Below are 14384 nucleotides of genomic sequence, written 5' to 3' on the forward strand. Positions count from 1 at the left end.
GCATCACCTAATCTTATCAGTAGTTTGACTCTAAACTGTTAGATGTCTCGTTACTTCACTATCCATTTTGAGAAGGATTAAATTTAGCGTCCCTGCGCCAGTGTATGCATACATACCTATATACACGTGGTTGCACGTGGTGCGTAATTAATAAAAACCTTTGTTAAACTATCATTGGAAGACCTACAAAATGGCTCAAGGAAAACTAAAGGTGAAGAGTAAAGTGCCCGCGTCTCAGAAAGGAAAGGCCAAGAATAAAACCAAGAAGACTCCCGCCATTCAACGCCGAAATAGTGAGTAATATTTACAGTTTACATGCCTTCGACTCCAAAGCTAATATGGAGTAGATACATTCGAAAACAATTCGCAATGATAATTATTTTGATAAATGTATATTATAAACGGACAGTGTTAAAGATCAACTTCGAGAAACCTAATGAAATTAATTAGACTAAAGTAAGTACATATATCAATATGAGTTTACATGTTAATGTTTGTTGTTAACGATCGAATTTTACGATTTTTAGACGCACCAATTCAGCCTAAGAAGAAGAAAGTTGAGGATGCGCACAAGTTGAAGCAGATGATTACTAGAACAGTGAACAAAGCGATGGAAGAGGAGTTGCGAGAAAAAGCTTTGGGTGGAAAGAAGTCTCTCACTAGGAAGGCTTCTACTTCGCAAAAGAAATAATTAAGTATGTTGTTTATTTGTTAACAATAAGAAAAGGACATACTTTTCTTATCTATGTTTTAATATTAGCTAAGTTTAAGGTATCTGTACATAAGATGTTGTATTACACAATGGCAATGAAAAATATCTTATAACTAAATATTTTATTTGAAATAAATATCACCATTAAATAGAAGTAATAATGTTAAAAATATACCACGACTTACATTTAGAATGTACCTTTAGAATAAGGACATGCATAGCTGGAGAAAAGAGTAAAATCATTTGTTTCTTAACAGTTAAGGGTTATTAATTATTTAATTTAATTTCATATTGTCGATATTCTGTAAGATAATTCTGAACATGAAATATTATCAATGGCACAGTGACTTATACAGTATAAAGATAGAAAAAGGAAATATTTTCTATAGATGCACCTACAAGATGTTCAGTAATAAATTATTTTCTTGTGCGATTATATATAGTTAATTTCCAAGAAGGCACGGATATAATTTACAATTAGGCAATTTGTATCATTCGCGAGTGTTTTCCATTTTGTCGGTGATTCGCTAATTACAAAAATAAACATTATTTCACAAGATATTTTACATAACTGACATCGTATAACAAGGTACAAAATTGCAAGTGTCGTTCAACAAACGAACTAAATTTTAATATATTATCTCTTCTTAATAGTCTTCCATTCTAGATCACATGAATTAAGGCTGCTTTATATACCGTACTTTCCATGTTGAACTTTTCCTTCTAAGTACACCGTTATCTTTGTTTGAAACATTTTTGAGATATTACGGGGAGGCCACCTAAAATATAACGCGCAAACATGAGTCAAAAAGGATAGTCTATCGTCAATATTTCGTACTGTATAGTTCATATTTACCACTAGTAAATGTCCGCTTTGTCTATTTTTACTAATGGCTGGTGTTGTACCAGTTTTGAACTCGATTACACCTTCCTTTCCACTGACTAGTTTGTGCGAGACCCTGATACATCATGTAAGCGATTATTAGCATACTTGTTACGTCGAAATTACATTATTTTCGTCCGGATACTTACGACTCGGTGTGAACAATTTTAAGAATGTTTGGATTGTTGGTGATATCAATTGCTTTTGTTAGTGCTTCTATTATATGAGGTACTTCCAATATTAAATCACCCTGGATAAAATATGTAAGAAAGTATGTAGAATAAGTAACGTCAGATATTACACTTTTTCACGGTAAATGATGACGGTCAACGATGACGTACCTTGTCCTTCTTTAATTCAGCTGGTATCCTTACGATCAATAAATTATCCGATTCCCCGGTAACGACCAATTCCTCGATAGATTTATAAGGCAATCGATGTTTAAGTTTAAAAGTTTTCAATGTGTCTAAAATGTACACTGCGTTCTCTGTTAAGATTAATACCCTTTCACGGGGTTTGTAACCGTGTCGATCGTATTTAATCACAGGCGTCGCATACTAAGAAAGAAGAAAGTAATCCATTAATACCATCGATATCTTAACACAAATGTAGACTAAAGTTCGATATTATACTTTTATAATTTCATCTCTAGGAAGAATATTGCTGATGAAACTTTGTCTCAACGCTTTGTGCTCCGCACCGAGCCAATCGTTTTGGAATCTTGGCCCTAAACTCTTCGCGTACGATTTCTTTTTCCCTTTAAATAGAGATTCGGCTAAAATTTTCAACTCGAACTGCTCTTTGTCCTCTTTTGACAGAGCTAGTCTATAGTTTCGTGCTTTCCATTTTTTGTGTAGAATACGCAAATGTTCGGACGCCTGAAATTTATTGTTATTATCTGTTTTATAGAAAATTCTTAAAGTAGAATAATAATCGTTCGTCTGTCTTACTTCTCGACAAGAGTACGGACAGGGGGGCCAGTAATTATTTAAGACGCCAGGGGGGAGCGATTTAGAGAGCTTGGTCAGCCATTGGGATTTTGCTAATTCGATAAAAGCCACGTTAATTGGAGTGGGTGGTCCGTTTCGTGTGATGAATCCTTCGATAAATCTGTGCGAAATTGTTCAAAATTAATCACAAGTAATTCGATTAAATAGGTCAATTTTTCGGTACCTTCGAATAGTAACGGCTGCTTTTCGCCTCCTTTCGAGTTCTTGTTTCGCAAGCCACCTCCTCATATATTTTTGGAAAACGATCGCCGCTTGTCTCAGCTTCAAGTACCTTCGTCTCTCTAATATACATTTCCACTTGCTCTGGATAATAGTAGCAATCTCGTGTTTCTTCATTTGGAAGGCGTCCTCGGTCTCGAACAACGTCTTAGGGAATCGAATGAACAGCTTTGTGCTGCGCGAAACATTTCACGCAATTTTAGATATTATTTTAGACCGTACAGCCCGAGACTATTATTTTCATTTCTCTCGTGACTCTTACTTGCCCATCCTGTACTCGTCGTGTTCGAATCCAAGGTGGCATACGAGAATCTGTACGCCGTCCTTAGCCGGACCGTGGTAGTTCGGCCAAGTTTTCGGACACAGGGATTTGTAACGTTGCAAGAACTGCTCGTACGGTCTTCTGTAGGCGAATCCAGCTCGCCTTACCCGCAGATTCTCCATGAGGCCTAGATACTTTACTTGATGCACTATAATCTTGTCGTTAAATTTATCTGAAATGGTTCGAAAATCCTTTTAGTATCGATCGAGGAAGTATTTGAAACGACCCGAAGAGAATCGTACAACTTACGAGGCATCTTGTAATCGTTAGGCTTGATGCATCGAATGTAAGACGGTTCCTTGCCCATAAGAATTTCCACAAGATTGTTCAAGCTGTTCTTGAATTGGGTGACCGCCGTTTCCGGTCGCTTCTTGCTGGCCAAGTCTTTTACGTCGAATACAGTCTACGAAAAATATACGTATCGATATAGAGAGCTCGATAAACCGTATGCTCTACAAACTTGTCGAAGTACCTTGGTGATCGAGTTCGTTGTATGGGACATCACTTCGCGCAAATCTCTGAACAACAAGTCGTTATTTTTCTCGAGAAAACCCCGTACATTGTACGTCACGTCGCCAGCATAATGCACCAATCTGAATTCCTGAAACGCACGAGTATATGAATGGTAACAGAAAGCAAATGTTGCACGGCGAATTACGAAATTCGTGACTTACATCGCGACCCATGATTTTCTGCGTCTGCAAGTCCGCCTTCATGTGGCTTATATAGTGAGGGTGATTGTTCAAATTTACGTTTAACTTTTCCAGAAAGCTCAAATCTGTCGGATCACCGGGACGAAGACACTCTTCGTCCATCAGAGATATTATACCTGTGGGAACGCATCGATGTTTGCAATAACCAAACCAAAGTTCATCGGCACGATAAGAATGTGAAATTAATACGTACCTTTATATTTTTCTTCGATTAAATCGCATATAACTTTGTTATTAAAGTAATCGACGGTCTCCCAAGTTATTCCCTCCCTCAAGTACTCTTCTTGCTCTGATTTCAGCGTCAACTGGATGAACAGCTGCTGCAGCTTCTCGTTACAGTAATTTATGCAAAATTGCTCGAAGCTGTCGAGGTAAAATAATACCGATGAATCGATGGGAAGAGCGTCGTTGTTTTTCATACGCGTACCTGTTCTTTTGGAAGATTTCAAAACCGTATATATCCAGAATTCCTATGACCATCTTCCGTGGCCAATTGTGAATCGGTTGCAACGACTTATTCAACCTGGTCACGAGCCACGTGAACAATCTGTCGTAGACAGCTTTTGCGAGCGCGTCGCGCGCATAAATGGCGAGTTCCCTGTTCAACGGGGAAACTACCACGTCGCCACGGGCATCTATGGTCCGGTGTGTAAAAGCCCCAGCCAGTTGTTTCACGTCGCAACCCAATAGCTGTAAATGAATGTCACTCGACTGAGAATTGACTGTTTAACAACTTTCTGTATACTAGTACTAAACGTCAACGAATCTCTCCTTAACACTTTATCAACGGGGCTATTTAGAAACAATATTTAATTAAAAAAAGAATTTTCTACAATAGCGTACGCCAATCTAGGCTGATAATAATTTCTCCATACTGTTACTAGGTGCATTGAAAGCGAATTCTGTTTCCAAACACTGAACATTGAGACAGCCATCGACTCGGTAAATAAATTCGAATAGCTAAATACTGCAATTAAAAAGCCTATAATAGGCTCCCGGTAAATAAAGTGTTAACGAAGATGTACCGGAACTCGAGGGGCGTACATTTTTTGGCAGGAATCGCCTCGTACGTCTTTCGTACTTACAGTGGCGACAGCATCAACGGAAGCTGGCTTCAAGATTTGAGCGACACCGTCTTCCTCGGTAAAGCCAACGTTCCCCATGTGCAACACCGACGCAACTATAGCGAACAAATCATCCTGTTCCATTTGAGACATTTCCATGGTCTTCATCGCCTTCATTACCTCCTTGTATTGAGCAGCGTCGTCGATAGTGTCCACTGTACCCTTCGTCTAGAAACGAATCGATCCGACGTAACCGACCCTGCGACACTGTACAAGTTGCACCGCCGAAAGATAGCTTACCCCGTTACTAAGATAATAATACGTATCCAAATTCCTCTTGAGGAACAACTTCCGCAAAATCTCGTCGCTCGCTCCAGCCAGCAGCTGGTAGAAGATGTGGAAATTACGCTCTCCCGAAAATTGATGCACCACTCGCGACTTCTCGAGCAGGTAATTCAAGATGTTCCCACCGATTGGATCTCCCTGAAGAGACGACGTTACATCGTGTGAATTTGGAAACGTTTCTACTTTGCGCGGAGCGAGGATTAATAAAGACAACGAAACGTTCTTTCGTTTGTACCTGGAAATTAAATTGGATATCCATGTACTTGCCGAAACGGGACGAGTTATCATTGCGATTAGTTTTCGCGTTTCCGAAAGCTTCGAGCACGGGATTGCTACCGATCAATTTATCGTTAACTTCCTCCACTTGTTTCTTGTGGCCGGTTGCGGCCGCGATAAATTCCAGGACCTTCTTCGATGCCTCGGTCTTCCCTGAACCGGATTCGCCTGCACAACGACCGCGAGCAATATTAAACTTATCTCCAGCGTCGTTTACCGAGTTGTTGCTACGATTATCGAACTGGTAAAACGCTTGCTATGTACTTTTGTTCATCGCGGTATAAGGTACCTGAGATAAGGATGCATTGATCAAAATTTTCCTTCAGGAGGGACTGATACGCGGTATCGGCGAGCGCGAAGCTGAAACAGAAGGATTTTGTAAATGGAACGGCATAGTTCTAAGATGTTCGATTGCGAACTTATTTTATGATTATTTCGTACATGTGCGGAGGGGCCTCGAAGAAGTTCCTTCCGTGATAGTACTGAATGGTCTCTGGACTGTAAATCGGCAATTTTTTGTAAGGATTCACGGAAACGAGTACCTGGCCAATGTACGTCTGTAAATAAGACAAAATCTACATGAACAAAGAGGCGTATCTGTAAATAATAAGGACCCGCGTTCCGACTTCTTTAAATTGAATCGTATTAGTTGTAGATCCTGAAGTTAAATTTAATCGTAGTATTTATGGGCTCTGTGCCAACAGTGAAATTCTCGGAATACAGAAGGCAGCCTCCTGTTCGATTTGTTAATAGAATTATCGAAATGTAAGTTCCGGAACGGTTGTCTCGAACCTAGATAATTGAGTTAGCAAACTTGCACGCGCCAACTGCGAGGTAACAGACGTTGAAACATTTCGAACCCCGTCAAATGTTATCGCGAGAATAACCTCCGTAAACGTTCTTATATCTCGATGCAATCTTTCCTTTGGAATGTTATAATTCTTATTTAAGAGATATTCTTATATGTATGAGTTTAAGAAATTGAGAAGTCGTGTAGGTATATACTGTATCGGGGTCGATTAATTATTCAGCATTAATCCGAAGCATCTGTCGCTGGTTTTTAAACCGATAACAAGCTTATCGATCGAACATCTTCGAGATTATCAGGACGATCGAGCTGTCCTTGGGCTAATTAAAAGCAGAGAATTAGTTCGTATATATCGAGAGCGATTTCCAGTGTCCAGTTTAGAATGCAAGCTGGAACGACGTTTACAACTTTACATATATTTGCCGTTATGGTACTATCCGTTCGTATTTAAAAAAGCCAGACGTCGATGAGCTGAAGAATCACGAAGCAATCGACGTGTCGCTTACGTAAATAAGGTTCTCGTTGAATCGCTTTCGCAGATTGTCTATGAAGGCGGCCTCGTTCTGGAAATCCTCGAGGAGAACGAAGTCCTGGAGACCAACGCGGTCGCGCTCGTGAAGACCACGTTCCATGTTCTTGCGTATCTCGGTGTTGGTGCTGCGGACTTCCGGTGTTTTACCGGAACCTCTCACGACACCTCCAGTGTCGGATACCTCGCGTCCCTCGCTGAAACAACGTGAAAACGAGGACTTAGGATCGAAGGATCGAACGATAGTGTGCTCTAGCTGCTATACTTATATTTGTTTCAGTCGAATGCAAAAATACTTCTCGTGGTACTAAATCGAATAATGGACGAAACAATCGTATATAATTCATGTATCGTGCGTAGGCTTAGCGTTAATACATCTCTCAATCGAAATATTAGGTTGTCCCAAAAGTTTCTTCCATTTTATCAACAAGTAACACACGCACGATATTTTATGTCTAACGTTACATTATTAAATTGCGTAAGATTGAATTACGATATTAATATAAACACTGCCACACGAAATAACTTAGTGCAAGACAATTTTTGAGACAACCTAATAAATAAATAGTGTAAGTAAGCCTCCTATTTTAGAGAGGAACAAAAGTCAAGCAACCGATGTCATTGGCATATCGTACACGTACACCTGGCAGTGTATCGCGTTCGCCGGATAAATGCGGGCTCGCTCATCTCGTGTCACGTATTTTTGCGTCACGTGTATCCGTGTCTCCGCGGGCGACTCTGGGGACCCGCGGCGCGACCGCACGCGGAAAATCGACACCGATCGCGTGAAGCGCCATCGAAGTTCAGGGTGTTGATTTCGTTTCCGGTGGTCGGACAATACTCTCGGCTCGCACTTTCTCGCGTTCGATATCGTGTGACGTTCACTATAGAGGAACAGAGGGAGAGAGAGAGAGAGAGAGAGGCATCGGTAACGATATTGCATCGATAAGAGTTTTCGTCGAAGCGAAACCGGCTCGATGTTGAAGAAAGCATCGCGCGGAAGGGCGTTTACTGCGGTCAAGGCTTACAGAAAGGATTCGTGGGCTCAGACCGTCTAAAGGGCCTACTCGAGCCATACATTTACAGGAAACCTCAATTTTATATGGAACGGGTAAGTAAGAAGCATGTATTATCGTTCACTAATATTATTGTAATGTTTGGTTTTAGGAGGAGTCGCTGTTGAACTCGTCGAGCTCCTCCGGATCCTGTCTCCTGTTTGTCAAACTAAATAAACCAGTCGTGGAATCAGGTTTGTAACTAGGTCCAGGAGGCTGCTCGATCGATTTTCTGTTCCCTATAATTTTCAGAAGCAGGCTTCTTCGTTGTGTCTCTAACTCTCTACTTTTTGTTTCAGATATATTCTCTGAGAACCCATTCGTCATGTAAGGTGGAGCCATGAACATGAAGAAGAAGGAACTCAAGGATGCCTGGATTATACATCCGTCTGAATCAACCGTTTGACTATACGCTTCCCGATCGTTTCGAAACAAAGGCACGTCCTCTCGAAAATATCCAATAAGTGAACGCGTTCGATCACCGACGAGGGATCGTTATCCTCGCTGTCCGCGAATTCCTAGCGGGGGCACTTGCCCGATTTGCCTGCATTGCGCGCGATAATGTCTCAGATTAGATAACGAAATCGACGTCGAAAGGTCTGATAAAGGAGCGTGGCGTCAAAATCTCGCTAATAGTCTTTCGACTGGCGAGACGCAGGTTTCGTCGAGAATTTTTATCTAAATGCAATTGTACTTACGCGAGCTGCAAAATCGACGCAACGCGGTCCCGAATGGTGATAAATTCTACTTATTGCTTCTAACCGTGAATTTTTCTGCACTGCGTCCAGAGGTGCGCCAAGAGACTGCGGATACAGTGCAGAACGTTTTCAGGTAGACGGCCAATAGCCAATCAGGAAGTTTCGAAGGAAGAGGACCTTTTTCACCCTGTTTACAGGGGTTGGATCCGTTGTGAGAGAAGAACGTCGTAGAAGGAGAGGGATATTCTACGAGAACACGCTTTGTTCGAGGGAAAGTGAGCGAGAGAGGAAGCGAGAGAAGCAAGAGAGACGCGGAGAAGATCGAAGAAGGATTTGCGGAGCAGAAGCAGCGAAACACCAGTTTCATTTAACGTCAGCGCATTTCCTATCGTGCGTTTCTTGTCTTAACGATCGTGACACCTGAACGAAAATGTCTGTCGAACGTAGTCCGAACGTTACTTCTAATAACGGCAATCGTAGCAACACTCACCCCATGTTTCAACGTCGTTCGTGCTCCCTGAACAACATCCAGAGGAAATTAATCGATTAAGTAATCGCGCGTTATTGTTATCGCGGGCACGTAACCGGCGCTGGTGCTCCCGCAACTGATGCTCGTTGGGCTTCCCTTGAAAATCTAACGTTAGATCGCGAGATAAGATAGGCGAGTTACGCGCGGAAAGCTGATTTCGATTTCGTTCAACGATCCACGACCGATCTGCAACCGGATCCCCATGAACCCCTCTCCGCGAATAACCAACGCGATATACAACAAGCTACTGAATCAATTTTTCTGTCCTTATGCATTCTTCATTTATGATCTCGAAATAATTAAGCGTTAATTTAATCGAGCACACTAGGAAAGAATAACTAAATAAAAGGGCGGAGCGAGCTGCTCGGAAAACAAATATTAGGCTGTGCCAAAAGTTTCTTCCATTTCGTTAATAAGTAATATTAGGCGAAGCGGAAAGTAATGTCGTTTGTGCAGTTTTAAATACTTGTTTATCGTTCATCAGCTAATTGATTTTTATCGATCTGGCATTGACAATATGCACACTAGATGGCAAAAGGCTATTGATAACGGGAGCGATTATACAATTAATAATTGAGAATAAAAATTTATAAAAAATTTGTTTGAATTTAATGTAAAAGAAACGACATTACTTTCCAGTCCACCTAATATATACACGATATTTTATGTCTAATGCTACATTGTTGTTATAACGTTAACATCTAAGAAATCAGGTCGTCTATTTATATAAACACTGTCAGAAAGAAACTTTTGGGAACCTGATACATATAATTGTGCGTGCGAACGAAAACGAGCGATCGTGTAATCACTGATAACGAAAGACGCCAGTTATCGTCTGGGACCCCGTATAGAGACTTTTATATCCCGTCGATTACATCTGTAACTGTTTGCGCGAATACGGGAATTCGATCAGAGAGAGGTATCCGTCTAGCGAAATGGAAGAGGATTACGCAACAACGTTGCACGTTTGGATTTGTGTTCCAATTAATCCTCCCTAATCCCTCCTCCGTCGAAACAATTAAACGGTGACATTAAAGGCGAACGATCGACGCGAACACGTTTCCACGGGAATTTTGTCGCAACACGTATACCTTTCTTGGTAAAGAAATCGTCTGATCGATCAATGGCGAATACTGGAACGAACTAACTATAACGCGCAACTACTTATTAACCCTTTGCACTCGAGGCCTTTTTTCTGGTATCTATCAACAACTCGAGATGCTTTCTTAGCATTCTATTGTCACAAATGCTAAGCTTGGATTACCTTCGAAAATGAGATCCTTAATTTGAGATTTGAGAATCGTGTCACCTTTGCCACAACGACAATCATTTTATCGACACTTCGAGTTCCACAGAAACGAAACCCAAAGAAAACCTAGCGGTGACTGAGAGTCACCTCTCGAGTGCAAAGGTTTAAGTTAGGTATGGGTGCGTTGATTATTTCTAAATTGTTGCGAGCTTTCCTCGTCTATTATTCTTGTTTCGCGAAGCTACAACTGTGCGACATTTAAAAAACGAAGCTTCAAGGACAGGTAGACGTGACCCGCTCGAAAACTGCACCGATTAATCCGGCTGATTACTATTCCATAAAGGCAATCGACAAATCGCGGTCATTGCCATCGCCGGGACTTCTGGGAATACCGATTTTTCTTCATCGAGCAACTCTTAAATTGTTTTTTTCGAGGCAGAAAATTGATTTGCGAGCGACGCGAAAGTACACGACCGTAATATTAATTACGCGATAAAGTTCAAGTACACTTAAATCGTTCGATTCTTTCTCGACATTGTTAAGATAAGCGCAACCGTCGAAAGACAAATTATATGGGGCGTTGGGAAAATTACAGCGCACCGATAATTAAAGCGTTATCGACGTTTGATTACTACTACGAGATCTTCTATCAGCCTCAATAAATAACTACAAAACTGTTCGACGTCTCGCTGAAAGGTGCACCAGAAGAACTCATTTAGCGAAAATTATATCGCTGTGGCTTCTTATCAGCGCGAGATTAACCATTATCGAAATATCGCGAGGTTTAATCAGAGAAAACGACTTTCGTACAATTCGCTCGTGTACTTTCATCCTATCGCAGAATTCCTCGAGCTGTCGATTATTTTTCCAATTCTACCCGAAAAGATTACTGCACGCCATCGCGCACGTGTTCGATATTTCCTCATTCGGCATAATCTCTCGAACTATCTCGAAGCTTCGTTTTTTTAAACACCATTCTTTACCCCATCGAATGGTAAAGTCGACGCACTCGAAAGTATTCCTCACTGTGGACATTCCGAATTGTAAACACAACCGTAGGAAACGTGTTCGAAGCACGACGAGATTTTTGGAAAAAATCACCGATCCTTTCGTTCGAAAATTCCGCGACACGGTTTCGTTTCGGTGAACGTATCGATCAACGTCACGGACGATCACTTAAGAAGATTAACGAGCCACCAGGTGCGAGAACGACTCGGCGTCGCTTCCGTTTCGTTGGACGATCGTACTAAAGGCACTTTGGATGTTTCAGAGGCGATTAGCAGAATTTGCACGTTCGCACGAAGATCCAGACTCGAGTTCCGTGGTATCGGGACACCGGAGGATCGATCACCAACGGCCACTACTCAAGAATGACTTAACAGCGTTCACCTTCGGTTTATCGCGGACCGTACGCGACTTCTCCTACCTCTTCGTCACCGCTCCTTTATACAGCGCTGATACGAGAATAAATCCACGTGAGCTTTAACGAAAATTCTTTTTTTCTTTTTGGCTAATCGAATCATTTATTCAATAGAGGTCATCTTTAATCGAGCGAATTCGTGGAGACGTTGACTAACAAATTACCCTGTTTAAGTAATTAACGTACTATCGACTCCACACTCGACCCAAAAATTAAAAATGAAGATCTTTATAGCGTACGTGTTTATTCCTGAGGAGGGTCACGCAAGCTGCCGTCCGAAACGTTGAATAATTAAACAATTACGCGCCATATTCTCCATTGCTCGATATTACCAAAGTGAATTATCCATTCGGAGCTGGCCATCGGTTAAAATAGTTCGATTAAAATAGACATCGTAAATGAACGATGAGTATTTCGTTGCTCGAATTAATTTTCTTCAGATTTACGAATAGAACGTCAAGTGCACGTAGTTATAAAACTACGACACGTAATACGAACAGTCGCGTACCATATAATAAACGATGTACGACACTCTAGAGCGAAAGATACGTGCTGTTATCGTTTATATTCTCGTGACAAAAATTGTAACAAACAAGTAATCAAACTTAGGTTTATATGCTTGTATCGAGCGAATTCCGATACGAATGGAAATAAAGATACGTTAGAGTATTAATGCGATACGTCATCGAAATTCGTCATCGAAATTTCAATTTAAAGAATTCCGATAGGTGTAAAAATGCTCGCGAACGCGAAAAGGGCCGCAATCTAATCTAATCTGTGCCTGTTTTTCGCAGATGACAGAGTAACAACAGAATTGTCAACGGCATAAACATTTTATCGTTATCGCCTTTATCTGTTTACTTCCCTCTGGGATTACGCTAGTTTAAGGGAACTTGACGCGTTTCATCGGTGATTAGTGATTACGCTGGAAGATTTCCTAGACAGCGATCGATAGGAATCAGCGCATTTCTATCGTAGCTATCGCGTAAAAGAAATAGAAGGGAGTACTTCGCCTCTGTACAGCGTGTATTTTAACGAGTTTGTTTATGGCGACAGTGAGTCAAACCAGTGACAACAGCGCAAACAATGAATGTTCTATTCACCTATTTCTCTGTACCGCTACATACATATCACCAACCAGTAACTGTTTTACTTCCAGCAACGTGACTGGAAGATTTGCGCGTATATCGATTCTTTCTCGTACCTCCTCCGAGAAAATGAATAATTCAAATTCGCGTAAAGGTGCGCAACGCTCTCCACCGGAACGAAATTAAACGTGATACGGGTTTTCGGCTCGAGCTTTATAAGGATGATGGATTTTACCTTGGTCCCATGGCTCCCGGATTTCTAGGGTGAATAATATCGTCGATCGAAGGACGAACAACAACCGATTCCAGTTAAAAAAGGATGGTCATTTCGGTTCCAATCGCGACGGATGTCGCAAGAATACTGGGACGAGTCAGCCGAGAGGAAACACAGATGCAACAAGCACTCGTAAGTGGTTTTCGTGACCTCGTTGTTATCGGCACGAGGAGTCAATCGATGACCGCCCCATCGGGACCGTCGACGCGCAAAACTTGATTCTTCTCCAAAGTAAACAACGCTTTCGTCTCGATGAAATCACTTCTGGGGACGATCGAACGAGGACTTATGACGAATAAAACATTGACTCCGATGGAGAGAAAAAAAAAAAATGCGATTGCATCGCGAGTTTCCTCTCGAACTATAGCGAGGCAATTGAAATGCGCGTCTTATCGACTGCGCGAATTACCCATTCACGTGCGCCGATGTAGATAAGCTCGACTTTACGTTTGAAACACGACCAGGCTTCGTGAATCCGTAGGTTGACACGTTTCACGCCGGCGTGTACCACCGGTGGCTCACGCCCGCGTATCTATCTTACGGCGTGTACCATCGCGCCGCCTCATGGCGAGAAACACAAATAGCAGCGCCGGCGTGAACTCGTTAAAAAAAGAAAACAAAAGAATAGACGCAAAACTTCCATTCACGTACTGAATCGTATTCCGAGGAATCTTCGCGAGCCGGGAGGCGTTAGTCGCATCTAATCAATCCTTTCCGCTGGGTCAACGGCTCCGGGCCAAGCTCGCTTACAATAACTCTATAAATCGCGCGACAGTTTCCACGAATCGGAAGTCGTGGTGCTCTCGTTTCAACCTCTGACCACAGACGACAACACAACCGTCTGCCGAGCGTTCTCCAGGCCCACGGAAATGAGCCAATCTACCTGCCAGGAAAACACGTTTACGTCAACTCTATTCTCCTCCGTTTCTGAAAAGACTTCGTTCCTTTTAAATTCTCTGTAGCGTGACTCGCGTATCCGAGCACAACGGCATTCGCTACGGACTATTGCTCAGGCTCACAACTAGATTTTAAATGTTCCTTACGGAAACAAATTCCTACTCTAATTAATCTAACACGCGTATTTTCTGTTTCAGCGACGCGGAAAAAGGCGTCCAAGAGGACGTCCTCGAGCAGCTCCGAAAACAAGATACCAAAGGGATCGCAAGACTTTCGCTCCCGAAACTAAATGC

At 41.8% G+C, this 14384-nt stretch overlaps 2 protein-coding genes and 1 long non-coding RNA gene across 6 annotated transcripts in view; 2 read left to right on the plus strand and 1 right to left on the minus strand.

The window, feature by feature from the left end:
• Positions 1 to 80: 80 nt before the first annotated feature.
• LOC128881210 (uncharacterized) lies at positions 81 to 866 on the plus strand. The gene is made up of 2 exons (XM_054132006.1): positions 81 to 293; positions 528 to 866. Exons 1-2 carry the CDS (start codon positions 191 to 193, stop codon positions 689 to 691), a joined length of 267 nt encoding a protein of 88 aa, XP_053987981.1. The 5' UTR covers positions 81 to 190; the 3' UTR covers positions 692 to 866.
• Positions 818 to 14384, minus strand: part of LOC128881203 (unconventional myosin IC) — a 27145-nt gene continuing 13578 nt past the window's right edge. Inside the window, exons 1-21 of one of the 4 annotated variants that reach the window (XM_054131996.1) lie at positions 11660 to 11793; positions 9125 to 9151; positions 6859 to 7078; positions 5986 to 6101; positions 5834 to 5904; positions 5504 to 5712; positions 5224 to 5406; positions 4945 to 5151; positions 4287 to 4549; positions 4053 to 4222; positions 3821 to 3975; positions 3619 to 3747; positions 3396 to 3549; positions 3087 to 3318; positions 2769 to 2999; positions 2546 to 2705; positions 2228 to 2473; positions 1937 to 2152; positions 1745 to 1845; positions 1569 to 1671; positions 818 to 1491 (exon numbers count right to left, since the gene is read on the minus strand). In XM_054131996.1, the coding sequence (XP_053987971.1) occupies positions 1477 to 1491; positions 1569 to 1671; positions 1745 to 1845; positions 1937 to 2152; positions 2228 to 2473; positions 2546 to 2705; positions 2769 to 2999; positions 3087 to 3318; positions 3396 to 3549; positions 3619 to 3747; positions 3821 to 3975; positions 4053 to 4222; positions 4287 to 4549; positions 4945 to 5151; positions 5224 to 5406; positions 5504 to 5712; positions 5834 to 5904; positions 5986 to 6101; positions 6859 to 7078; positions 9125 to 9129 (3186 nt within the window). In that variant the 5' untranslated portion in view covers positions 9130 to 9151; positions 11660 to 11793 and the 3' untranslated portion in view covers positions 818 to 1476. Of the gene's footprint in view, positions 1492 to 1568; positions 1672 to 1744; positions 1846 to 1936; positions 2153 to 2227; positions 2474 to 2545; positions 2706 to 2768; positions 3000 to 3086; positions 3319 to 3395; positions 3550 to 3618; positions 3748 to 3820; positions 3976 to 4052; positions 4223 to 4286; positions 4550 to 4944; positions 5152 to 5223; positions 5407 to 5503; positions 5713 to 5833; positions 5905 to 5985; positions 6102 to 6858; positions 7079 to 9124; positions 11362 to 11659; positions 11794 to 13155; positions 13312 to 14384 lie in introns of those variants that run through there. The other 3 variants (XM_054131995.1, XM_054131997.1, XM_054131998.1) reach the window with 3 other exon arrangements.
• On the plus strand, positions 8415 to 11894 carry LOC128881211 (uncharacterized). The gene is made up of 2 exons (XR_008458022.1): positions 8415 to 9184; positions 11683 to 11894. It is a non-coding gene; the product is annotated as an uncharacterized LOC128881211 (long non-coding RNA).

This window comes from Hylaeus volcanicus, chromosome 8 (genome assembly GCF_026283585.1).
Source record: "Hylaeus volcanicus isolate JK05 chromosome 8, UHH_iyHylVolc1.0_haploid, whole genome shotgun sequence".
Taxonomy (NCBI): domain Eukaryota; kingdom Metazoa; phylum Arthropoda; class Insecta; order Hymenoptera; family Colletidae; genus Hylaeus; species Hylaeus volcanicus.